Source organism: Ixodes scapularis, unplaced genomic scaffold (assembly GCF_016920785.2).
Source record: "Ixodes scapularis isolate PalLabHiFi unplaced genomic scaffold, ASM1692078v2 PGA_scaffold8__174_contigs__length_109621045, whole genome shotgun sequence".
Lineage (NCBI taxonomy): Eukaryota > Metazoa > Arthropoda > Arachnida > Ixodida > Ixodidae > Ixodes > Ixodes scapularis.
Window position 1 is genome coordinate 108,535,635 of NW_024609883.1, and position 24,943 is coordinate 108,560,577.

The 24,943-nt window shown below is 45.4% G+C and overlaps 2 protein-coding genes across 3 annotated transcripts; one reads left to right on the top strand and one right to left on the bottom strand.

Moving 5' to 3' along the window:
• Positions 1 to 1,362: 1,362 nt before the first annotated feature.
• Positions 1,363 to 24,099, top strand: LOC8025520 (aminomethyltransferase, mitochondrial). Of its 2 annotated transcripts, none has more exons than XM_029977957.4 (8): positions 1,363 to 2,228; positions 6,945 to 7,179; positions 12,844 to 12,989; positions 13,100 to 13,181; positions 16,979 to 17,124; positions 18,832 to 19,012; positions 22,235 to 22,354; positions 22,803 to 24,099. In XM_029977957.4, exons 1-8 carry the CDS (start codon positions 2,052 to 2,054, stop codon positions 23,030 to 23,032), a joined length of 1,317 nt encoding a protein of 438 aa, XP_029833817.2. In that variant the 5' UTR covers positions 1,363 to 2,051; the 3' UTR covers positions 23,033 to 24,099. The 2 variants fall into 2 exon arrangements, with proteins under 2 accessions (XP_029833817.2, XP_040067495.1); XM_040211561.3 differs by having other exon boundaries at positions 1,843 to 2,228; positions 6,921 to 7,179; positions 22,803 to 23,212.
• Positions 23,910 to 24,885, bottom strand: LOC8025519 (optic atrophy 3 protein homolog). The gene has a single exon (XM_002409307.5). It carries the CDS (start codon positions 24,883 to 24,885, stop codon positions 24,136 to 24,138), a length of 750 nt encoding a protein of 249 aa, XP_002409351.2. The 3' UTR covers positions 23,910 to 24,135.
• Positions 24,886 to 24,943: the final 58 nt, after the last annotated feature.

A 24,943-nucleotide genomic window follows, 5' to 3' on the forward strand; every position in this document is an offset into this window, starting at 1 on the left:
GTGAAGCTGTTCGTGCCTCTGGATCAGCGTCTTTTCCCCTCGCGGTTTAGGTACGTCTTTTTTTCGTCCTTAGACGATTTACACAATACCGTGCACAACAGCTCCTCATCACTGATCAGTGCTGGCTTATTATCAACCTACGCGACTCGCCTAATTGTAATTGGTCAACAGATTGCACACGACCATATCGGCCGCGCTTCAAAGATTTTCATTCTCGCCGTCTTGTACATTTGCTTTCGAAAACCCCCCTGGCTCCACGTACAACGTTGCCCTATTCGTGCTCCCACGGAATCTATTAGAGTAGATTTGGGACATAGCCATGGTTAATATAGTACATAAGAATACGTACAGATCTCCCCCTTTTATTGATAGCAACTCACCGGAACAGCTGGACGATCCAGAACTCCGTGGCCGATATATATAAATGATCTAAAGGCATCTACGCGCGACACACGTTCAGAACTTTGGCGCGGCGTCAATTCTTGACCGGTATCCAAGCGTGCGAAGGCACAAAGATGCATCACTCGGCGTGCCAAGGAAGCTTTGATCACGCCGCGACACCGGCGACACGTTTTCGACGAGTTGTACCTTTTGATACGGCTTCACGCACATTGCACTCGCTAAACACATTCACACGGCGTCGGTTCTTGGTCGGTATCCAAGCGCGCGAAGGCACAGAGACACGGCACTTCGGCGTGCCAAGGATGCTTTGAACACGCCGCCAGCCCTTCCTTTCGACGCGTTGTGCCTTTTTCCTGCGACACTGCACTTTCGTAAAATTTTCCACGTGTTCACAACGGAAAGTCTCAACAATACACAGAGTCTTCAAAAAACTTCTTCGGCGAATGACGACGAACGAGTAGAAAACGTGTCGTCAGCACGCTGGAAAACCGCAGCAAAGGCTAGCAAAAACGGCAAATCGTATCCCAAGCGAGTGACGCCCGGTGGCTTCACTTGCGGGAGCGGCAAGCGCGATCCAGCAATTGTCATTGAGATCAGTGTGTTGCCTCCAGAAGCTTCCTAGCTACGTGGGCGGAAGAAATCTATACCACCTATGCCTAGCAAGCAGGGGAACGCCTAGAGAAGAAAATAAATTTGCGAGGCCCTAATCCTAGGCTTTCAATACAGACCGTGCTGCTCGGAGAAAATAATCTCGAGCCCGAGGTTGCACCAAGGCCTTGTAAAAAACGCCAAGGGTTCGACAATTTGGGCCACCATCTGGATGCAGACGGCCAAGGCAATGTGCACGGACAGAAGCTTTCGATGAAACATTGTTCGGCCAGCCTATTGCCATCAGCCGAGACTCGACTGCAATCATTTAGAATTCAATGTTTACAAAAATTGTAATTGTCTGGTGGCAGTTTTTGAGAATGTAGACAATGTAAGCTGGCTCACCAAGCAGCAACCATGCTTCCATTAAGAGCTTTGTTATTGGTGGCCAAAAAATAAACATCTCTAAAATGTGTGTTGCATTACAAGCCCACGTCCCTCTGGTCTGGCAGATTCAGAAATTCCCATCACAACGCCCAATGATTGGAACATGGTAAAGGTCCTCGCCAGAAATGTTCCGGCTTTGCCAAGCCAACCCTGATGATTTTAACCGCCATATTAAATGAATGAGTGTTGAGCAACACTCATCCGTGCAATCAGGATGGGGCATTATTTGTTCAGAGGTGCTTTTGCTACTTTTAGCTCTTTCTGCAAAATTTGATCACGATTATGTTCAAAGTATTCGCTAGGTGCCGCAACCCGCCGCCCGATTGAAAACTGGTTTCTGTTGTCGAAAAAAAGGTAACCGAGGGGTGCTTTCCGTTCTGTTTCGTGCACGAACTAGATTTAAAAGAAAGGGCAACTCAAGTCAGGTAATATTTTTTTGGACTTCAGTCGGACTTCATGACTGCTAAGCCATTTGACACCGATCGAGCGGTTGGAAACACTCAGTAATCTAGGCACACTACAACGGACACAATCGGGCGAATTGAGCAGACGACTCGAACCACGCGCGAGATAAGACCGAAAGAAGAAAATATGCAAGCAACAGAAAGTCCTCTATGATCGCTGGGCCAGTCGGCCGTAATCGCCGGCCCATTTATCGCGACTGCGTCGGACACCGCGGGTGCGTCGTCGAGATGCAGCTCGTCAGCCTTTTCTGCCAAGTCATCCCCAGGCTCGGTCAAGCGGCACTCGCAACGCCTTGCGTCCGCCAGCTACGGCATTGCAGCAGCGAGGTAGGTTGATGGCAAGTTATCCCTCTTGAACGAGGACATAGCTGAACGCACTGTGGATTTGGTGTGCTTTTGGAGGTCGTAGTAATTGAGCCCAGTCGCGCTCCGCCTTTCTTCTTTTTTTTACATGATTAAAGCGATTTAGATAAAAACAAAGCTGCATATTACAATTTTGAAGTGGTCTGTGAGCTACGAAGCGAGTATTTCCCTCATATGCGATGGTAGAGCTAAGAAGTTAGCTTGTCACAAAGCTAAAACTTGCAGTGCATTACGTTAACTTATTTTTGTAAAAAAAAAAAAAAAAAAAAAAAAGTTTTGAAGGAAAGCTTGGTTGTGACAGTGGCAGAGGGAAGAGAAAGAATAATTCTACCCCATTTCTTGGTGTGTTCCATATATAAAATGCCATCTTACACTTCATGCGTGAGCGCATAATGAACATACCAGGAAGCCACGCACATCTTTGTTATGTAAATGATCCAGCTTTTTTTTTTTTTTTTTTTGCTAATAATTTAAATTTGATTCACTATGTTCGTTCACGCTCACTGTCTCAGCCTTCAGAGCTTACAATTTTGGTTGCTGACGAACAAAGAAAGAGTATTCTTTCAAAAAAGTTAATTGTGTGTTTGTTTTATTTTTTATTTTTTACAAGGGGACTTTATCTTGTTGTGCATCTGCATATAACCCATCAGTGCTTGACCAGCTCCACCAGGGCATTACCTAACATTTTACTTATTTATTTATTTATTTGTACATACTGCTGGCCCGTGGGGCCGTGGCAGGGAGGAACAAACACACACAAAAAAGAATATGGTTCATACCTCCAACAGAGCTATGAACAATAAAGTGGTTACAAGATTAAACACAAAACGCGCCGAGAGCGCAAAATAGAAAACAAGAGCACTAAATGCACGTAAAAAGTGATAATAAATTTAACAATGACAATATACTGACAAAAATTATCACAAATAATAACAGGGCACGTTCCATGTACAAAAACACTATATACAAAAAAAATATATATATATATATAATACAATATTCAAAGTATCACGTAATATATACATATTTAACCTCAAAAAGACAAAAATAACACCAAGGCGGTATGCTCACTCTTTAAACAGAGTAAAAAAGTCTAACGGCGTCTTCGAACACTGAAACATCGTTGTGATTTACAATATGTTCGGGAAGCTTATTCCAATCGTTAATTGTATTTGCAAAAAAGGAATACTTGAAAACATTTATTCTGGGTAGATACGACTGCAATGCTTTGGAATGATTTAATCTAGCTGATCTATTGGTTATGTTTCTGAGATAAGTGTCTCGGTTGATCTTTACTTGTCCATGATAAATCAAAAATAAAAACTTTAGGCGTGCAATTTTTCTCCTAACCGCTAAGGGTTCAAGCCCGCAAGCATTCAACATTTCTGTCACAGAGGACGTTGATTTGTAATTTGAAGTTATGAAACGTGCGGCCTTCCTCTGTATTCTCTCGAGCTTGTCTAAGTCCGTTTTGGATGCAAGGTCCCAAACGATTGAGGCGTATTCTAGAGTAGGTCGTATTAGAGTTTTGTAGGCCGTAAGTGTTATTTCTTTATTGCTATTTTTAAGTTTATTTCTAAGCATACATAATTTCCTATACACAGCTGCGCAGATATTGATGATATGTGGCTGCCATTTTAAGTTTTGGCTTATCGTTACCCCCAAATACTTGAAAGTTTCTGCTTTTGTTAGTTCTACATTCCCAATGTGATACTGAAATAGAGATACATTCTTCTTATTAGTGACGTGAGTATAGGATGACTTTTTGAAGTTAATTTCCATTTGCCATTGGAAGCACCACTGTTTGATATAGTCCAAACTATCATCTAATGCTGCCTGTCTTTGGATGTCTTAATGGGTGAGTAAACTAAGCAATCATCTGCAAACAAGTTTATTTGTACTGGTGGTTTAATGACCGTAGAGATATTAATATATAAAAGAAACAACAATGGTCCCAATACGGACCCTTGTGATACACCTGAAGTTACCGATAATGAGTATGAAGGGGCATCTCGAACTTCAACCGTCTGTGATCTATTTCTTAAATAAGCCTCAATCCAACTTGTGATGTTTTCATTTAGTCCAAACATCTTAAGTTTTGTTACTAATTTCCTATGCGAAATGCAATCAAATGCGTTTGAAAAATCTATGCTTAGCATAGATTTTTCATTCATTATAGCTGTGACTGTTCACATTCTACTTATCACGTGAAATATCAGAGAATAGTTGTTTGTATGCATGTACACAATAATGTTTCACAGGACATTTCGATACCAGGGAGGGGCACTTGGGGCGGTACCTGGGTTGTATGTGGTTTGAATTGCATTCTCGAGGTACCTATATATATCGAGACGTTTTGAGAAGTGGATGCCCTGCAGATGCCTTGACTTCTTGTAAAGATCTACCAGATATATAATGTCTTGCCAAGTAGTCTGCAAGGCATCTCGGTACATCTTGCCAAGTATACCTTTTAGATTTCTCGTAAACGTCTACAAGTGTGTCTAAAGGAGTCCTGCAGATTTTGCCAACATGTCAAGCTTCTAGATTCTCACATCTGCAAGATATCATCCAAGATGTCTCGTAGCCCCAAGAATAGGAGGCACTTCCTGAGCTGGAAAACAGCTGGTACTAGATGTTTATTTCTCTCTGGTTCTCTCGCCAAGATGTCTGCTCTATGACATCTGGTCAAGGCATCTTGGAGATGCCCGACGGATGTCGCAGTGCTTGGTAAAGGCGGTTCACACACTTATGACTGGTTAGGACCACATGTGCCTTAAAACCTTTTATAACGGGAGGACATGCCGGTGTCTTTCGAATATCCGTGGAACACTTTCAGTTCCCGTATATTTTTTTTTTTTTATATTTCGCACATCACTCTTTCTTTCTTGACTGGAAAAGCTTTTGGCAATGTTATAAACAACCGTTTCTCATAAATGGTACATGCATTTGATCTCGCAAATACCACAAAACCTTTGCTCTAGTGAAATGCAGTTCTGAAGTCTCCTCATAGATGGTGCCAGCGTGCCAGACGTGTATTCTCTCTTACAGATCACAAAAAGAACTCGGTCCTATAAGCAAACACAAGTGTGTGAACGAGCCTTGAAGGGAGACTGAGTCAAAACTTAAATATATACCTCACATTCAGAAATAAGTTAATCTTGATTAACTCTGTCTGTTAATGGCAGTTGCGTGCTTGAGTTTTAAATTTATGGCTGTATTTTTCGTTCCAAAAGGCCGATTTCTACGAGCGCTCGAAGATCGGCCATCGGAGAGCGCGATGCATCTTGGGCGACGTGACACCAACTGTCCTATCACGGACAAAGTTGCTTGGGGGCTGGCGCAGTTATGAGCTCTGCCACTGTGTGTCGTCAATGCATCACAACCTGGCTGTTTTAGTTTTAAAAGGAGCAGGAGTTGAATGGGCCGGGAGACGTGAAAAATCTGGTTTGACAGGGCTCGTACGTACTCAGCTTTCTGCTGTACATCTGTGGAGCGGCACTGCTTTTAAGTTCGGAGTGACGTAACAAAATTCGGTTTATTCCTTTTAAATATTGTTTTGATGTTTTTTCAAGCAAAAAATGTGTGTCTCTGTGGTGCTGCCAGGACATATGGTTGACATTTGGACAATAAAATAGGCTCTAGAATTGCATTGCAGTACCCTGCCCTTTAAAGGTGCAATAAAGACGTTTCTGAGATTGTCTGTTCTTGGCAATAGCTCATTCTACGGAATCTTAGCATCCCAGAAATTGAAAGATCATGCTTGTGCGATGTCTATTTCTGTACTAAAGGTGTGACAGAAGTTCGTGCCACGCCCCTTTCTGAGCGAAAATCTGGAGCACAGAATTCAGCAGAGGTGCCAGTGTCACATTTTTAGTAGGGAAATGGACGCCACACAAGTATAATTTTTGAATTTCTAGGATGCTTGAAGCCCGTAAAATTAGTTATCACCAAGAACAGACAATCTCGGAAACGTCTTTGGCGTAGTACCTGAAAGGGTCAACTTTTGAATCTTTGGCTTAATATGAATGAAATTTACAGTATATACTGGCGGTTGCTAGGCAGAATGCAGTGCAAACCCTCATCTGTATACATGAATTGTGAAAGAAATTATAGTCATTTCTATCACGAACATTATGACCTTGTTTAAGGAAACTATCATTCGAAAACTAATGCAATACCCAGCATGTTTCTTTACTATATATGCAGCAGATTGCCCTGACAATGCAAGTGTGAAAACAAAATTTTACGCTAAAATCACGCTCAAAAATTGAATAAATCTTTAGCCTTTTTATGTTGTGAACAAAATCTCAACATTTTTTTTAAAAATCACGCACAAAGTAAAAAAAAGCAATGCCACAGTTGCACTGCCTATTAAATTTCAGTTAGGAAAACCATTGAGTGAGCCTTTCCTTTTGTCCCGCTACCGAACGAGAGTTTTCCTAAAGTAATTTACGCCAAAAAGTGGAATGAAGGAAAATGTGTTCAAAGTGTGCGTGCCACAAAAATAGCTATGCAGTGTAAACAACTGAAACTTTCTGGAAAGACTACATGGGGGTGGATGTAAATAGGACATTTATCAAATTCAACATTTTTTAAGAATTTTTTTTCTGGGTAGTGTTCTTTTTTAAGGTGTTGCAGAAACATGCACATTAAAAGTGGAGAGCATGTCTCCACGTGCAGGCCCCCCTGCAGCGCACCGTCCTGTACGACTTCCACGTGAAGCATGGCGGCAAGATGGTGCCCTTTGCCGGCTACGAGATGCCGGTCCAGTACGGGTCCATGGGCATTGCAGCCTCGCACCTGCACACCAGGAAGCAGGCCAGCCTGTTCGACGTCTCGCACATGCTGCAGAGCAAGCTGCACGGAGAGGACCGGGTCAAGTTCGTCGAGTCCCTCGTCGTGTCCGACATTGAAGGCAAGGCTTCCGATTCGCATCAGTGTGTTTCCATAATCGAGCTTAAAAATTATTTGTCCAGACAAACCAATGATTAGAGTGCATTTAGCCTTTTCACAAAGGTGTCTTTAGGTAGTGCATTTATCATCCTCGAATGTTACGAGTGTAGGCTAAAAAAAAATTAATTTAAAACTTAAAAATGAAAACCGTTTTTTTTTTTCTTGGCACATAAAAGAAAACAGTAAAAGCTCTCAGGTTAACACTGCTGCTCATGGGTACCCCACCCCACACGCTCGGAATGCAGCATTGACCGGACATTGTTTTTTTCTGCTTTCCTCCTTGTGCATGGGAGAAAAACAGGTTTTCTCAGCTAGGCTAACATTTATTTCCTGATACCTACTCATAGATAAATGCACCACCTAAAGACATCTTTGTGTAAAGTGTCATTACACTCCGTTTATTCGTTTATTTATGCTAATCTTTAGCGCTCGAATCGGGCTAAAAAACAAACACCCTGCAGACCGTTCCAATATGCGCCTTCTGCGTGCCGTTGTCTTTGTGTACTTGGCCACACGTCTTGAGCACCTGCAGCAGCTTTGTGCGAAATATTGGATGCCATGCACATGTTCGCAGCTTGGTCACTCGGCATTTTTCACCTGGGTGATGAGTATTGGAAAGGTGTGTTGTTACCCATACCGATCGCTTCAAAATGCCAGGGAAAGTTGTCCGCAAGTATGGCGAATTTCCAGTCAGCCGCTACGAAAGATTTGCGACGGCGTGTTTCAGCTTCTCCTACACAACATTTGTCCCGGCCACCCCATTCTTGTCTATTGGGGAGATGGAATCATGTTTATTTTTTCTTCGTTTTTAGGCTAGGTGGCACAAGCTATGGCACGTTATATGGGATACGGCCGTTAATTTATTCATCCATCCATTTGTTGACGTTTGTTATAGACCATGACGCCTCACTGGTCCCCGTGCGTGCAAGCATGTGCACCATGGGCGTGAAATTAGCATTGACAAGCTTGTAAATACATGCATTCGCCAGCACGAACGTAGACATGGTGTCGGCCTGATGCCCTGCTTGCAATCGTCTATAGGGCGGCTTCACAAAATGGTATTCTACCTACGACATGCTCTCTGCAGAGGTGCTGGATAATCGTCTTTAATTTTCCTGTTTGTTTTTGCGCAAGCGATGCTTTATTAGTGTTGTTTTTGGTGTTGACCTCATCGCGGTAGGTGACTGTGCCCTCGGCAGAACTTCGAAGCAGGCATTTACTTGAGTTGAAGAAATCCTTGCCAACTCCCTATTTACGCCTCCCATCAAAGCTGTCTTGGCAGATCTTGGCCGTCAGCGAGCCAGCTGTTTAAGCACCAGCTTGTTTTAGCCCTGAATAGCAGTCGATATCTGTGAAAATTGAGCTCTAGCCGATGCTCCTTTGTGTCGACAACAACTCCGGCTGGCGCAATCAATCGCGACGCAAATCACGTTCATCACTGTGGAGTCTTTCGACAGTTAAAGTCAGATATTATGTGTATGTCGGGTGAAACCACCCTATACACCAACTCAACTCTCCTACGTCACGCCGCGGTGGTGGCGCGCCGGACGCACTTCCGGTCTGGGGCGGTGGGCAGAAGTCGCCGTGCCAGACATGCATTCCTGTGTTCCTTTGGAAGAAACGAGACAAAAAACCTGCCTTCTCGTCAAAATGCTGCGATGGGGGCTTTACCAAGAGAGTCTGGGAAGGTTTGAAGATAAGTTTTCATGTGTTTTTGCACCCTCCGTTCGTCCGAGAACGTCGATAGCAGCCGTGAAAAGGGCAAACCTGACGCTGTCGAACTACGATTGCTTGTGCGGGCCACAATTTGTAGTCGCCAGATGTATTTGCTTTGTTCCAACATGACCGAGAGAAAACCCCCAAGTTGTCCGGACCACCCACGGATTCAGTGCGTCTTCAAATTCACACGGCCGCCTGATCGTTCGAACTTTCGTCTGCTCTTTCAAAGTTGTCTGCTTTTTGTCGTCTGCTCGTTCAAACAAAAGCGGCCCGTAGACCAAACTTTGACCCGGTGATTGCAATAAGAAGTAATTGCAGGCCTCAAAAGACTTAAGTAGGCTCGGTGTAAGCAGTAGATACAAGATGTTGATCATTGGTACCGGTGGCCATCACCTACTTGTTACGCTTTGTCTGTTCCCGCTTCCGATTTTCAGCATCGACGTCGATCATCGCCGCTACCTTCTACACTTTTGCAGCACGAGGGTCGTCGCGACCGAAAATAGCTAGAAGAGTCTCATCATGGTTTTGTACGTCCATTCTGCGGCGGTCATGCAAATACATCGCCGCACGTCAAATTATTTATGCAAAGTTTAGCAGCGTAACGAGCCTTGATGATTTCGCTCAGGCGATTAAAGTGGCAAGACATTGCGATGAGGACGTAGAATCGACAACTCCAACGCGAAAAAGAGTATGCAGACTCACACAGACGCCGACAACGTGACAATCGAATGGTTTGTTGACGCGGGACGCGGTGCTTCTTGCCCGTACTCCATTGCGCGTGCGTTCCAACTGTCGTCTGCTCTTTCAAACTTGGCTGCTCTTTGTCGTCAGTTCGTTCAAACGACAGCGGCTCGTAAACCAAACATTGACCCGGTAATTGCGATAAGAACTAAGTGCAGGCCTCAAAACACTTTTGAAGGTTGGTTGGGGTAAGTCGGCTAAGTGTAAACAGATACAAGAAGTTGTTGATCATTGTTACCAGTGACCATCACCGACTTGTAATGCCCGATTCTACTTGAGGTTTTCAGTATCGATGTCCACCATCTCAGCTACGGTCCACGCTTTTGCAGTCCGAGCGACGTCGCGACTGAAAATAGCGAGCAGAATCTCGACGTGGGAGTCAGGCTTTAGCGCCCATTCTGCGGCGTCCACGTGAAATGAATCGCCGCAAGTCACATTATTCACGCAAAGTTTTGCCTCGACAGTTTTGCTGAAGCCGCTCAAGTAGTCAGACATTGTTAGGAGGACGTAGAATCAACAATTCCAACGCGAAAAAGAGCACGGGGACTCCCACCGACGCCGACAACAACGCAATTCAATGGTTTGTTTATGGGCGACGGCGGGCTTCTTGCCCACCATCCACGGCGCATGCGCGGCGCCGGTGACGTCCGCTAGGGGCACTCCGGTTTGTTTGTAAACATGAGTTGGTGTATAGAAATATGAAGGTGATGAAAGATATGTTTCTGTTTGAACCAGTGTTATAAACTCAAAAATTAAGGAGTCCTCTATAAGAATCTTGAAATGCTGCTAAAAACCACTAAATTTAAGGTGCAAGATGAGAATAATTTTTATTACAATTTACTGTTATAATTATACTCCAGAAGCAGTATAATGGAAAAAAGAACCCTTAAACGGAAGCTCTCCTTTTTGATTCGAACCGCTTTCATGCTTAGAATGATGTCCACTGCCTCACCTTGCTGTAATCGTTGGTTAGATGTGTTGCCTTATAACGACGTATACCTCCATCGCGTTCCAATCTTTCAAGCAAGATTTGGCAGCAGTTCAAGATTCATCAGCTTAATTCACATATGCTTTGCAGAAATTTCTGTTTTGCAGTGGTGGTATCTGGCTTGTCTGATGTCGTTTGAAACTTTCAGTAATCCAGTTTCAAAAACTTAAATCATAAAAAATGAGGATAGTTTTTTTTTTTTTTTTTCAGATATTTTGTGCATATTTTATTGGGCCCATTTCATCTGACAGACGTCAAAATCACATTTGTACATTCACGCCCAAGTAGGTTAGAAACGTGCTTCATTGTTTGCCATCGTAATGTCTCAGTGGTGTTGTGTGTGTTGCCCTCACTAAGCACAATTTTGCTGCAAGCAAAGATGGCAACCCCGTGGACTCTAGCTTACCATGAAACTTAAAGGGGTCCTGCAATCATATTTAAGCGTCTACCTTTTTTGCAGTTTCCACGTCCCTCGGGGTTAAGAACAAATACCTCCGACTTGCATAACAATACCAACAATTTATCAGACGTTTCGTCTCCTATGCGGGAGACATCATCAGTGCGGCTTGGGAACACCCAACTAGCTACCAGCAATCCAACGTTTGGATTGCTGGTAGCTAGTCGGGTGTTCCCAGGTTGCACTGATGATGTCTCCCGCATAGGAGACGAAAAGTCTAATAAATTGTTGGTGCTGTTATGCAAGTTGGAGGTATTTGTTCTTAATCATGATTCCCGGCTTTTGGAACATTTTTGCAACCCTCAGGGTTCGGGTAAGCCAGCGGGCATGGAGAGAGTAACTAAATATCAGTACGTAATATTTTAACCGAACGATGCGGAAACCTTCTCTACCTACGGGGGCAACCCGCGGTGCCAAAAGCGCACAATATGCGACGTCTTGGGTCCTGGCCTTACTACTGGTCAGAGCCGCTAAAAGCTTCTTTTTTGTCGAAATAGAAAATATAAGCGGCACAAACTGTTTCAATTATTTATAAAAGTAGTTTTTGTTCGCTATTTTAGATCAGAAAAGAAACAAATGTAGTTTGAAAAATACGAAAAAACATGAAATGACCCGTCGACATACCCGCCACCAAGCAGTGGAAAAGGCGGCACATACTAGAAAGGGGTAGTGGGATGAGGCGCCAACGAGCAACGAGCGTAAAAAGGTCCCGGATGTATGCGGCAGCGCTGCGGTCGTACGGACGAGAGGATCAGACCGGTTCCAAGCGTTCTCATGGCCTTCGGCGAGCAGCTTTGACTTGCGGTTTGGGCTTTTGGCAGTATGGCAGCGCAAAGTGGCTCCTGTTCTGAACTGATCTTTACCCCTTGTTTGCTGTCGTTTGTGGCCAATGAAGTGTCATATCGAATTAGTGTTTGATCGCGCAGCAAATGCTATGCAAGCCGCCCTGGCTGCCAGCTTCATACAGCCTAGCCAGAACATGCTTTAGTGGCGCCCTCTCAAGCTGTCGACACAGGGTGCGGCAGCCGTGAGCGCTCGCTGAACTCACTACTACTCCTCTAGTTCACGGCTACTCAAGCAACCAAGGAAGGTTTGAAGGAGGTTATTTTTGGCTTGTTTTTGTAATTTTAATTTGCCTATAACTTTTAAAAGGCAGTGTAATTTGAGAAAAGAAAAGTTTCGCTAAGTTACTACGTTCAGTGCGCTCAGGTTTGGCGCAAATTAAAAACCAGTAAAAAAAGTCCTTGCAGGGCCTTTTTAAGCTATTTGCTATTGGTAAGTGAAAACTGTAAAACATTATAGACCTCCAGAAACAATGCTAGCATGACTTGAAGATTGCTCAAAATCTTTCCACCCAATAAATGGCAATTTTTTCCCCTGGATGACACTAAAAACTGCTGAACTTAGCAGGAAAACCACTAAATTGGCAGTGCTGACTTGGAGGCTTCCCAACATGCAAACACTTTAAATGCATTCTTTTCTTCTTCCATGCCCACAAAATTTTTCGTTAATTGTTAGAACGATGTCTCCATGTGCAAAACATAATATTGTTTTAATGTATGCATTTCACAGTAGTCTGTTTGGGTGAAATAAGACCATAACAGACAAAAAAATTCAACCTCACCAGTTTTTCACACCTCAGCTATCAGTGAGAAGAAGCCTACATTTTTTATTTCGGTGTAATTGCATGCAAAGCTTGGTTGAAAACGACGTCTGTGCAGGGCTTGTTGACGACAGCGGCACCCTGACAGTGTACACGACTGAAACGGGGGGCATAATCGACGACCTGATAGTTAACAAAGCCGGTGATCACCTGTACGTGGTCTCAAATGCTGGCTGCAGGGACAAGGACTTGGCGCACGTCAGGGTGAGCTCTACACTGTCTGGTCCTGTATATAACCTGCTCGCACAAGTGCATGCCAGCTTGTTCGTATAAAATTTGTGAATTCTCCACTACATCGGCATATTGTCCGACAGGCGAAACTGTCGGAGTTCCAGGCAGCAGGAGGCCGTGCTTCGCTGGAGGTGATGGATGATTGGGCCCTCCTGGCTGTTCAAGGTAGGCCACATATTGTTCATTCTTCAAGCAGGTGTGTATCGGGTGCAACTTGAAATGTTACAACTTGAAATGCCGCAACTTGAAATGCCGCAACTTGAAATGCCGCAACTTGAAGTGCCGCAACTTGAAGTGCCGCAACTTGAAGTGCCGCAACTTGAAGTGCCGCAACTTGAAGTGCCGCAACTTGAAGTGCCGCAACTTGAAGTGCCGCAACTTGAAGTGCCGCAACTTGAAGTGCCGCAACTTGATGTGCAGCAACTTGAAGTGCAGCAACTTGAAGTGCAGCAACTTGAAGTGCAGCAACTTCAAGTGCAGCAACTTCAAGTGCAGCAACTTCAAGTGCAGCAACTTCAAGTGCAGCAACTTCAAGTGCAGCAACTTCAAGTGCAGCAACTTCAAGTGCAGCAACTTGAAGTGCAGCAACTTCAAGTGCAGCAACTTCAAGTGCAGCAACTTCAAGTGCAGCAACTTCAAGTGCAGCAACTTCAAGTGCTGCAACTGGAGTGCAGCAACTTATGCAGCAGCTTAAAATGCTACAACTTGAAACATTGCAAGTTGAAACACCAGAACTTGAAACGCCAGAACTTGAAACGCCAGAACTTGAAACGCCAGAAGTTAAAACGCCGCAACTTAAAACATTTCAACTTGAAATGCCTCAACTTGGAACACCTCAGCTTGAGGTTCAGCAACTTGAATACCAAAAAAAGCTTTATTGTTGCTATACAACCTGTTATAGGGATTACAAGATTGCGATAGATAAAAGGGGTAGAGGCTGGGGTCGAACCCAGAAATGATTCATAGAATCCACATTTTGCACTTTCAGTCTAAATGTTTTGAGCTGAAATGGGTGCTACCACACTTGTCTGCTATATATATCCCAGTCCAAACATGGGAATTCTAGTTGGCCGACACTTAGTTGCCACTTAGTGTAATGACGGTGCTCGTTTTCTAAGAGCGTGGAAAAATACTACCGATTACCAGCTTGAGCCACTTGGGTATACGCATAGTTGTGTATGTGTAACATACACGACTATGCGACTATTTTACGGGATTGAAATGTTAAAATGTTGCATTAAATTCAACCGAGTTCGAAGAATGGTGGCCACTAATCGCAAACCGTGCAATGGGATTTAGGCTTTTTGGGCTGGTTTGCACTCAACATGGTGTGGGGGGTAAAGATTCTATGAAGCATTGGCTAGGCTTTACTCAGAGCTGTTGAGCCGCTAATTCGAGGAATATAAGTTATTGTAAATGCAGTAATAATTTTAGTAACTAAATGCTTGTTAAATTAATAAATATTTGACTGACCGTAACTTCAATTTTATTACATTTCCCAAATGACCAATTGCGGAGATAATTTCACTAACTAAAACTTGTTAATGATAATAGTATGTTTGTACTATAGCAGCAGATAATTTTCCTGTTCAAAGTAACTCTCATAATTACTGTTACATCTGAAAACTTTCGACGCTCCCAGCTTATTAATTTATCCAATCTTTCCAAACAAGCACACTCTCATACTACCGTAATATCCCGAGTCATCGCCCATCCCCGAGCCATCGCCCACCCCATTTTTTGGGCCAATATCGATTTCCGAAAAAACACCGAGTCATCGCCCACCCCTTCAAATACCCCAGCGCGGACTCTGCAATCCGCGAACACTCATCTTACCCGAATGACGTGGCCGCGGACCTTACAGTTGGAGGACGTCCGTGACAAAGTAAAACGAAGGAGGGAAAGACACTTCTTTTTGTTTACGCATTTCCTCCGTGAGCGACCCCAAAGTGGTCGTGTATCCGTGCGAAAAGAAAACAATGAAGATAACAAAATAGGAGTTTGTTAACGTAACCGCGGAGTGTTAGGTCAAAGTCTGTCTCCGCCGAAGTAAGGTCACCGCGAACCCGCTCCTTCTTCCCGCCCGTCGCGACCGCTGTTGTGCAATATTTTAGGCAAAGCCAAAGCGTAAATAAAGCTTTGCTGGAACGTCCTACACAGACGTTTGCAGAGCGTACGTCCCAACCGTGCATTGATAGCCCGCTGTGCACGGATGCACGTATCTACGCACCAAACAAGAAAGTTGCGCAAGAGCTTGCAATTGACAAGGCGCCCTACTTGGCCCGACGCCAAAGTATTTGCCAACGCGACCGCCGGCTTTCCCGCTTTCCCAGCATTGCTCTTGGTCGCTTCTTTGGTCCTCTCGCTCGCTCGCTCTTTGCGCCTGGTCGGTTTTTCTATTTTCTTGTAGACTTTTCTTTCTTTTTTTTTTTTTTTACTAACTAGGAGAACATAATGGTGACATCCTTTCACGGTGTTTCTAGCGCGTATGCAAGCAACGGACTTCGCTATAGTAAAATATACTTTCGTGAGCATTTTTTTTTCTATAAAACAATGAAACTAAATCGAGTTTTGAGTTTGATGTATCTCTTGTGCATCAGCGCTAGATACGCAGAAAAAAATAGGCGTTTTTTCCGTTTTTTTTTAAGTGTTTGTGCTCACCCACCGAGACATGGCCCACCCCACTTTTTTAACGAATTTCAGGCGGTTGGGGGGTGGGCGATGACTCGGGATATTACGGTAGTAACTTAATTTAGCTGTTACTTTAAATACTGCTACATCTCAACTCATTTCAACTTGTTCATTGCTCTGAGTATATGCAGTGGTTTGCGTTTTTTACTTGCCTATTAATTTACCTTATCTTTTCAAGCAAGCAGGTTGCTTTAGTCTCGATGATGAGTTGTAAGATATATATAATTCTTGGTAATGTCTCGGAATGACCGTGGACATTATGTTAAATCGAAATGGGGCCGAACCGGTATATTTTTTGCCTTTGAAAACCAAACAGCACGATGGAAATCATATCATGTCGTTTGACACGTGACTCTGTGGTGCAGAAAAGGAAAAATCTTTTAGTCAAAGGGACAGACACTAAAAGATTTTTTTTCTTTTCTGCACCACGGTACCACCAGCTCATCTATGCACTTCGTCTTTTCATGAGTGGAAATCATGGCAGCCATAGCTGAATTCCATGCAGTGTTTTGTAGTAACTTTTACGTATAGTTTCTGCGCCTAACTGTAAAGGCTATTTCACACACTTGCGACCGCTTACGTCCGAGCTCTTGGAATCTCCTTGACGAGAGGGCATGCTAGTGCCGTCTACGAAGTGACCCTGGAACTGCATTTTACTAGAGCGAAGGTTTTGCAGTATTTACAGGATCAAACATATGTACTATTACAAGAAATTGTTTATTTTCATAGGTTTTTTCAGAAATGATGCTTTTTTCAAAATGACGTTTTACAAACGGTCGTAAGTGGCCGGAAGTGTGGTACAGCAACTTTAGCTATAACTTATATTACTTTTTTAAGAGCACTCTAACTCTTAGTTAAAATAATATTCTAGAGGGAACAGTCCCATGCATTGGGGCCACTTCGGAACAATGGGGCATAGATGTGGACACGAGCGGTCCTAGTTGGCGGTCTTGATGGGCCCGTATTGCCGGCGAGCCCTAATGGGCACAAAGAAGCGGCAAAATATCACCTGTGAAGTCTGTGCCTTGTTTTATTTGCAGGAAAATGAAAGGATCGTGTCTTGTACGAAGCTAAAATTGACGGGCACTCGAGCAACTTCAGTTCGTTGCAGCAAAAGGAATGCGCCTAACTTTTCGTCTGCTTACTTTTTCCGCTTTCCCATCGCTCTCCTTCTTTCCCATTCTTTCCATCCGGACCGCTGGTGTCGGCGCCCAGGATTTGCCACGCTCTGCTCCCGTCTTTACACCCTCCTGCTCTTGACTTTGACGTAGGCCCGGCGACGGCGCGACTGCTGGGACCCCTGGTGGACAAGCCGCTGGAACCGCTGACATTCATGCGAAGTGCTCTGGTCACCATCGCTGGCATTCCCAACTGCAGGATCACTCGCTGCGGCTACACTGGCGAAGACGGTGTGGAGGTACGCCGAAACATCCTCTTGGGTGTCGACGGGTGTTTCAATTACGAGCGCTGTCTTTCGATAATGAATTTATCGTACTCGAATTTCATAAGCTGGCTTTCAAGAAAAAAAAATTGTTTAATCTAAAAAATCTTGTTTTTTTTTTTTTGTTTTTGTTTTTTATACACAGAGAGTAAGAGGGAAAATACGGAGTGGTTGACGCTATTACTCGCAGAGGCATCACACACGTTCAGATCTGCTGAACCTGTCTTCGCTTGTTCATCTCAAAGAATCTTTCACGTTTGTGCTTTGTATGTTGCATCGTCTGTGAGCAACAGTGTTGACCATATAGTTTTTACCGTTTTCCTCCTTGCATGTGCATAGAGAAAAAGAAAAGGTTTTTCAGGCTAAATTTTTTTCTCTAAAATTAACGCTTGTGAAATTTGTGTACGCTGAATGTACCGCCTGAACACACCTTTGCGTGAAGTTTCATTGCACTCAGTTCGTTGGTTTATTTATGGAAACACTTTTATGCCCAAATGTAACTCGGAAACACCCGTAGACCATTCATTTTTGCGCCTTCTGCGTGCCATTGTCCTTTTCCAGTTGGCCGTGGAACGCATCCCGAGCACGCACAGTAGCTCCGTTCTCCGAAACATTGCACACCGCACACGTGTTCACAGTGAGATGACTCGGCATTTTTTACCCGAGCGATAAGCGCCGTTGGGGAGGTGTGTAGGGACACGTGTTCGTTGCCTAGCGAGTTTGGAGCCAACCGCCACGAAAGGTTGGTGTCCTCGCACCCCGAAGGTTGCTCTTTTTGAGCGACCTTAACCGACACTTTTTTTTTATTCGGAACTGAGACTTCTGTATTTTGTTTGTTTTATATTAATTTCTCTATCTCTGCGTTCTCCGTAAAAAGCGAGGTTAGACAACGTAGGCTCGTCTTTCTGGAACGACGAAAGAGCAATCCGAGACGAAATTGCATGAAACGAAACTTCCTGCGTGCTGTTGACGAGCGTTGTCACAAAACAAAACGTCGCTCTGCACAAAAAATTAAATTCGCGGCCTAGTTGCAAGAGGTAGGGGGAAAATCGAAAGCTACGTGGGAGAGCACCCGCATGAGAGAACGCTCGAGGGGTTAAAGGGATGCTGGACCGAAATTTTGATTTCTCAAAATAAGGCCGCAGAAGCGTTGAACGGGACGCTACGAACTCCGAAACATCACTCGTACATCGATATATTAAACGGATGGCCGTATTTTTTGGAAAAGAAGGGCACGATCGAGCGAGGAATGTGACGTCACGATTCTCTTTAAACAGATGAGTCTGGGGGGGAAGCAGTCTTGCTTCTCTCTTCCTCGCTCCAGTTCACCTGCTCGAGGCAACTCGAAGGAACCAAGCGAAGAGAAGAGGGAATGAGAATTGCGACGTCGCGTGTCTCGTTGGTTTTGTCGGCCATGTTCATTCGTGCACTTCTCTTTCAAATATATGGCCATCTGTTAGAGATATCACTGTATGAGTGATGTTTTGGGGTTTTGCTGCGTCCCTCCTTTCACTCCAGCCTTGTTCTGTGAGCTCCAAATTTCGGTTCAGCATTGCTTTTAAAAAACTTCCACGCCGAAGCGCCAGGATCATGACGCTCGACAGCACGACGCTCCCGACTTTTGTGACGTCCTGCGTTGCCAAACACGTCCCAGCACCGTAGCGGTTCTCGTTGTCGTGGCAGATCTCCGTGCCGGCCGGGCGGGCAGAGGAGCTGGCGTCTGCCCTGGTGGGGCTGGAAGGCCTGGAACTGGCCGGCCTGGGGGCCAGGGACACCCTGCGGCTGGAGGCCGGGCTCTGTCTCTACGGGCAGGACATCGGGATGGACACGTCTCCCGTCGAGGCCGGGCTCGTCTTCACCATCGGTGAGCGTTCCCCGCCCAAAATTGTTTTGCGAGGAAGCTGGAAAATTATCATCGCGGAATGTGCTCGAGGGCTGGGAGCCCCGAGGAAGGTTAGGAATGCCACGGAGATCATTCCAAAGTGTGTAACGAATACTTTTTTATTTATTTATTTATTTATTTACGAATGTCCTATTGCCCCAGGGGCATTACGAGGGGAAGTGGCCGGTTAGTGCGAGGCAAAGCTCGGCGTTGACGGCAATGGCGACGATATCGTCGGGAAGACTGTTCCGGTCCACGATGGATTAGGGTAGAAGCGAATGCCGGTGGGCGTGGCATTGGTCCTGGGTCTGGCCATTTTGCACTAGTGGTCCAGTCCTGAAGAAACGCGGGTGCGTGGGCTAAGGAGAGACTTTCTTATAAGTGGGGACTAATGCACCTTGTGAAAAAGCCGAAGGCTAGATATTTTATAAGGGAAGGTAAGATCGGAAAGGATTAGTTGAGATTTCGTTGCAGCGACACTAGAGAAATGGGAGTAATAGAAAACAACAGAACAAGCTGCACGATTTTGGTTGACTTCAATTGCGTCACAGAGAAATTGGTGGGGATGCTAGAAGGATGAAGCATATTCCAGTTTAGGTGAAACAAGAGTGAAGGAGACTTTTGAGGGTTGGGGGGACAATCTGTACAAGTGAACGCATAATTGGGAAGAAAGAACAAAATTGGAAACGCGCCTCATAGGGAATCGAACCTGCAACCCTGTGATCATGAGCTCGACATTCTACCACTGCAACAATTATTGTTTTTTGGGTTTTTTTTGCCAGATGTTGATTAGTGGGTAGACGCAAAGCTATTGTAAAATACCAGGGGAACGCCCACTTCACTTTCACTGAAAACTTGATTAATCTGGACACGGGTGCTTGTCCGGTCAAATCAGGCACTTAACATATTTTTTTGCAGAATTCCCACGTTTGGAACATCTTAATAGTGGGAGCTTGAACAAAGTGGGCGATTCTGCAGTATTTTATGGTAGCCGGATTATCTACCATGGTGTTCTCTACTAACTGCTCGAAGGACGGCATTTGTCGTTCGCATTTGAACTGTTTATGGGAAGAAACAAGGCGTCCAAGACATGTTTACCATCACATAAAGATGGACAGAGTCTGGAATAAAATAACACGCTATTCCAAAGAGAAAAATAAAAAATTGCAATGTCCACCACAAACCTTGAAGGATGCTGTGGAAACACATTTTGTGTATATCGCCTTTATCCATAGGACGAAGATAAGAGAGCTTTTGTGTTTCTAAGACATGACGCAACCCCGAGACTGTAGGTAAGCAGAGGATCGACGACACAGACACGAAACTTCTCGAACACGGCTGAATTTTATTTCCCTCGAAAGGTGCCTAAATGGGAAATGCCGCTAAGAGATGGAAACACCAGAGTAAAAGAAGGAGAGCATTTGCCTTCTTATCCACAACGGTACTACTAGTAAAGACAGAAACTCGCTTCGAACTCAAACGACAAGAAACCATCCTCCCCTGAACCTGAACTGGATCCACACGGACCACAACAGCGATGTTTCTAATATATCCTCCCGAGGTTCTAAAATATCTGGATTTTATGGAGAATAGAGGAGGACCTTTTAAAAGGAAGCTGAAGAGGTCCATGAATTTGAACAAACAGTGCAAGTCGTAATATAGACACTTTAAAAGTTATATGTCGTAAGTTTTCTTTCGATCTTATTAGTAGAAGCGTCATAATAGCCGATTCAAAGTTCGACGTAGACCCGCACATTGCGGCGCGCCGAGGGTATGAAAGCGCGAAAGCGGAGGGAAAAACTAGCAAAGGTGGCGTCATTGGCAAGTTCAGATGACCCTTTCTGCCACCAAGCTGGCTCGGGGATTCCGACAATGACGTCATGACGGTCTGGACAGATAACAGGCGGCAGAGAGGATTGCCGCACGCCTGGCAGCAATCGGGGCATGTATTTTTCAAAATGAATGTGGTTTACGTTTACTCCTGCCCAAGATAAGTGCAATAACTGATTTCATGGGACAAAAAGATATAAATGTTTTCTCCGAACTCAGATTTTGTGAAAAGTGCGTCAGCTTCCCTTTATGAGAGTAGTTAAAAACAAAATTGTCACCGATTCGTAATAATTACTTTCTACACATAATGAAATACCGAACTCCCCCAAAAAATGTTTTTAAGTTCCCCAGATAGGACATGTATGTACTTACAAAATAAATGTTACAAGGAAAAAGCAAAAATTGATTTAGTGTTTACACTGCACGCCTCATTTTGAGTTAGGGGTGATTGGGAAGCTCTATTTCGAGACGTCAACCCCATAATAGAAGCATGTTTTGGAATCGCTCATGAATCGTGAACTGAATATTGCACTGAGATTTGTTTTGTCTTTTTTTAGAAGAAAGTGCCCTATAGGGAGTATTCAGTGGCGGCCATAGCTGTGTGCCCAACTGCTAAGCGCGTGCCGACGGCGGGCCTTTAACTGTACTTGTGCAACGTGCCTTTTGCACCATCAAGATTGCCAGTCTTAGCAGCCTAGTAATCTAAGCTCATTCTGAGCATGTGCTCTAAACATCCCCTCAAATATAGCGTCCAGTGATTATGTACCCCCTATCGGGGCACTTGAAAAAATATTTTATTGCGAGTTTGGTTTCTTTTTAAAAGTGATCCGCATAAAAACTGTGAACGTTTGGTTCAGGCGGGTTTTCAACAAGCGTGGATGCCATGGAGCTGACTCCATGGCACCCATGAACAGACAGCACTGTATCTGCATCCTTCTTCAACTTGTCCCTGTGTTTTTTTTGCGCCGTTTGAATTATATGTTTACTAGCTAACTCCCTCTTTGTTATAGGCCGTATGCAACAAAAAGCGTTATCTAGTGTGCTTATGATCAATTTTCAAGTTTCTGCCATATTGGGTGTTCCCAGGGGCGGATTTAGAGGGGGGGTCCGGATCTCCTTACCCCCCGCTTGATTTCTGCTTGTGTAAAATTTCGGGCGTTAAACGAGGGAGTGGGGGAGGGGGTTCCTAAACATGTGGTACGCTGACCAACACTTGACCCCCCCCCCCTCAGGAAATTCCTGCATTCGCCCCTGAGTGTTCCCATACCAATAATTTCCCCCGGAGACACAGTGATCCCGGCAGAGTGGGAGTCGTAGATCTAAAATGTAAGATTTATTTGTGGATTGAAGTGGCAACCCTGTCTGTGAGCGCAGGCAAGCGGCGGCGTCAGACTGCCGACTTCCCGGGGGCCAAAGTGATTCTGGAGCAGCTCGCTCAGAAACCTGCACGCAAGAGGGTCGGCATCGTCGCAAAGTCGGGTGCTCCAGCTCGCTGTAAGTGGCTCGATGATATACACTGTGCAACGTGTCTCTCTGCAGGTGCGGGGACACCCTTTGCGGTTACCCGCAACTATGGTGTTTTAAACAAGTGTCAGACCAGTGTGCTTACCGCGTCCTAGGAAGGTGTCCCTCAAGTCATTTGTTATCACTTCAGGACCTCTTTTGACGTAGGAAAGGGATAGGACGCCGAACATGGCAGTCAAAGATGTGTCTCGGTCACCATACCTGCAACTAAAGAGCCCTCCTGTTACGGATGCTCCGCGTAAACAATTGACTATGCAAAGGGACTCTACAAAGTGTGGCTTTCGTTCCCAGATTCTTTCAAAGATGCTTCTTTTCTCTCCTTCCTAATAGCGCAGATTGTTTCATCCTGGGAACCCTTCATCCAGTTCTCCACCAGGGGGCACTGGTCATTTTGAAAGGGGTCCATTGTTTCACTCAGGTGGTGCACCCATCTACGACGAATCCGGCCAGAAGGCACTGGGCGCCGTGACGAGCGGATGCCCGTCACCGAGCGTCGGCGCAAACATTGCTATGGGTTACGTGCCGACTGCCAGCGCCAAGATCGGCACGCCACTGCAACTGCAAGTGCGCGGCAAGATGGTTCCCGCCGTTGTTGCCAAGATGCCGTTTGTGCCTACTCACTACTATACGCCTCCCAAGACTGCCTGATGATTCGCCTTTTGTTATCTTTTGTCTCGTTGCAAAACCGTGTTATACAGTTAAGGTTTCCTAGCCACGTCAGTAATGGTCGGCCATTCCTCTTCCAGACGAGAGAAACTTTAGCTTCGTTCGATTTACCTGCACCGGTGCAGAAAAGTGTGGGGCGGTGTACTTCCGATATGTGCATCGAGATACGACCGAAAGTACACTGCCTTACACTTTTCTGCACCGGTGCAGGAGGTTTAAGTAAATCGAACGAAGCTACTGTGTTGGCACCTGGTGGCAAATCTGCATACAATTACTAAGCCTGGAAATTTTAACAACGATGAGGTCAGGACATAACAAACCGGGAAATTTGAAAACAATGTGCCAGTTTAATGCTCGCTTTCTTTGGCAGCATTTGAGTCGGACGTATGTATGGCATTAACACTCTGGATCAGTCAAGAACATGGATTGGGAAGTAACTTGGTCTTTTAGGATGCAAAAGGTGTTTTGGGGGGTCAGACATACCAGTATCATTCTTGTTTGTGTTACCATTTTGTTAAGTTGGCCGGGGAAGTTGTAAACGAAGTCACGAGAGGCATCCTGAATTGTTTGTTGTAGTCGTTACCAGTGCCAAATATTTGACTGGTTCCTTGTCAAAGTGTTTTGCTCTTCTCTGAGAAGAGTTCGCAAACTGTTGTTTCGGTGATATCAGGTACCAAGGGATGGTGCCCAACCTCAAACACTCGGTAGACTCTACACTCTCATGCGAGCTGGAGTTGCAAAGCCAAAGAGTTCCTGCAAATTCGTAGGAGCACAGTCATGCGCAGCTTCCTAGCGGGAGTGTTGAACAGCCGTGTGGAACTCAACAAATTGGGTGCAAGAAAAGACCACAAGAGTTTAGTTGCAGTGTGTGCCAAAAAGAAGCATCATTGTTTTATTGCACCTAAGGGAAGAAAAATAAACAAGGGCTGCAGTTGCCACTCAAGTCGCGCACTGGCCGCTTCCTATATATATATACACTTCTTGTATAGTACAGAACATTTTTTTCGCTAAGGAGGGGCTCAAATAAAAAGCAAAACCGAAAAGGAAAAACCCGGTGTCTTTTTTGTCTCTCGGCGACGTCTTGGCTACGACTTGCTAGCTCGAGCTCCTAAGAGGGTGGACGTGGCTTCATCGACCGCCCTGACTACAGTCCCATTGGGCGTCGTCTTGCCGCGGTCTCCGTCGACTGCATCACATTCACAGCTGTGAGTATGGGTGGCACTGGGGTCGCCGGCCACCGGATGGGGTGCTAAGCCACGCGTTGCTCCTCGAGTCGCGGCGACCTCGGCGACTTTCCCGGCCTCGACGGTCGATGTGGTCGCACTCCTCGTCGTCGGCAAGCCCACCGGCGGGCCACCGCTCTTGTCACCTACGAGCCTGGACAGGTGCCTTATCTGGGCCTCGTGCATCTCTGCGAGGAAGCGGAGCTCCTCCACCTCGCGTTCGAGGCAGCAATGCTTGTCTTCCTTGGCCTGCTCCTTGAGGCGCTCGTTGCGCGCTTGCCGTACGTACTCGGCGACCAGGGTGGCGGCGGCGGACGTGAAGATGATGACTTCGCCGAGGAGTTCGGAGCCCAGTTCGATGGCCATGGCTTCGTTGAGCTTGGGCACGTCGGTGGGTCGGCCCAGGTTGAGGATGCGCATCTTGACATTCACCTCGATCCAGTGGTAGATCTGGGCCGGCGGCATGCACACGTAGGTTCGGAAGAAGGGGCTCTTTTTGGCGCCGGCTTTGATGTGGTTCGCGAGCGGCTTGCTCAGCTGCCGGAAGGCGAGCGCGGCGAGCTTGGCGATAGGGAATGCGCCGACCACCATTTCGGGCCGCTTCGTGGGCATGCACTGTGCTGGAGGTCGGGGTTACTCGCCTGCGGTGGACGCTGTTTTCGTGGAGGGC

Excerpts from the sequence above, each read along its gene's own strand:
- LOC8025520 (XM_040211561.3), top strand. The coding sequence starts at position 2,052 with ATGATCGCTGGGCCAGTCGGCCGTAATCGCCGGCCCATTTATCGCGAC. Across the intron at positions 12,990-13,099 it reads AGGACTTGGCGCACGTCAGG|GCGAAACTGTCGGAGTTCCA; the intron begins GTGAGCTCTACA and ends ATTGTCCGACAG. Across the intron at positions 22,355-22,802 it reads GTCGGGTGCTCCAGCTCGCT|GTGGTGCACCCATCTACGAC; the intron begins GTAAGTGGCTCG and ends TGTTTCACTCAG.
- LOC8025519 (XM_002409307.5), bottom strand. The coding sequence starts at position 24,885 with ATGCCCACGAAGCGGCCCGAAATGGTGGTCGGCGCATTCCCTATCGCC.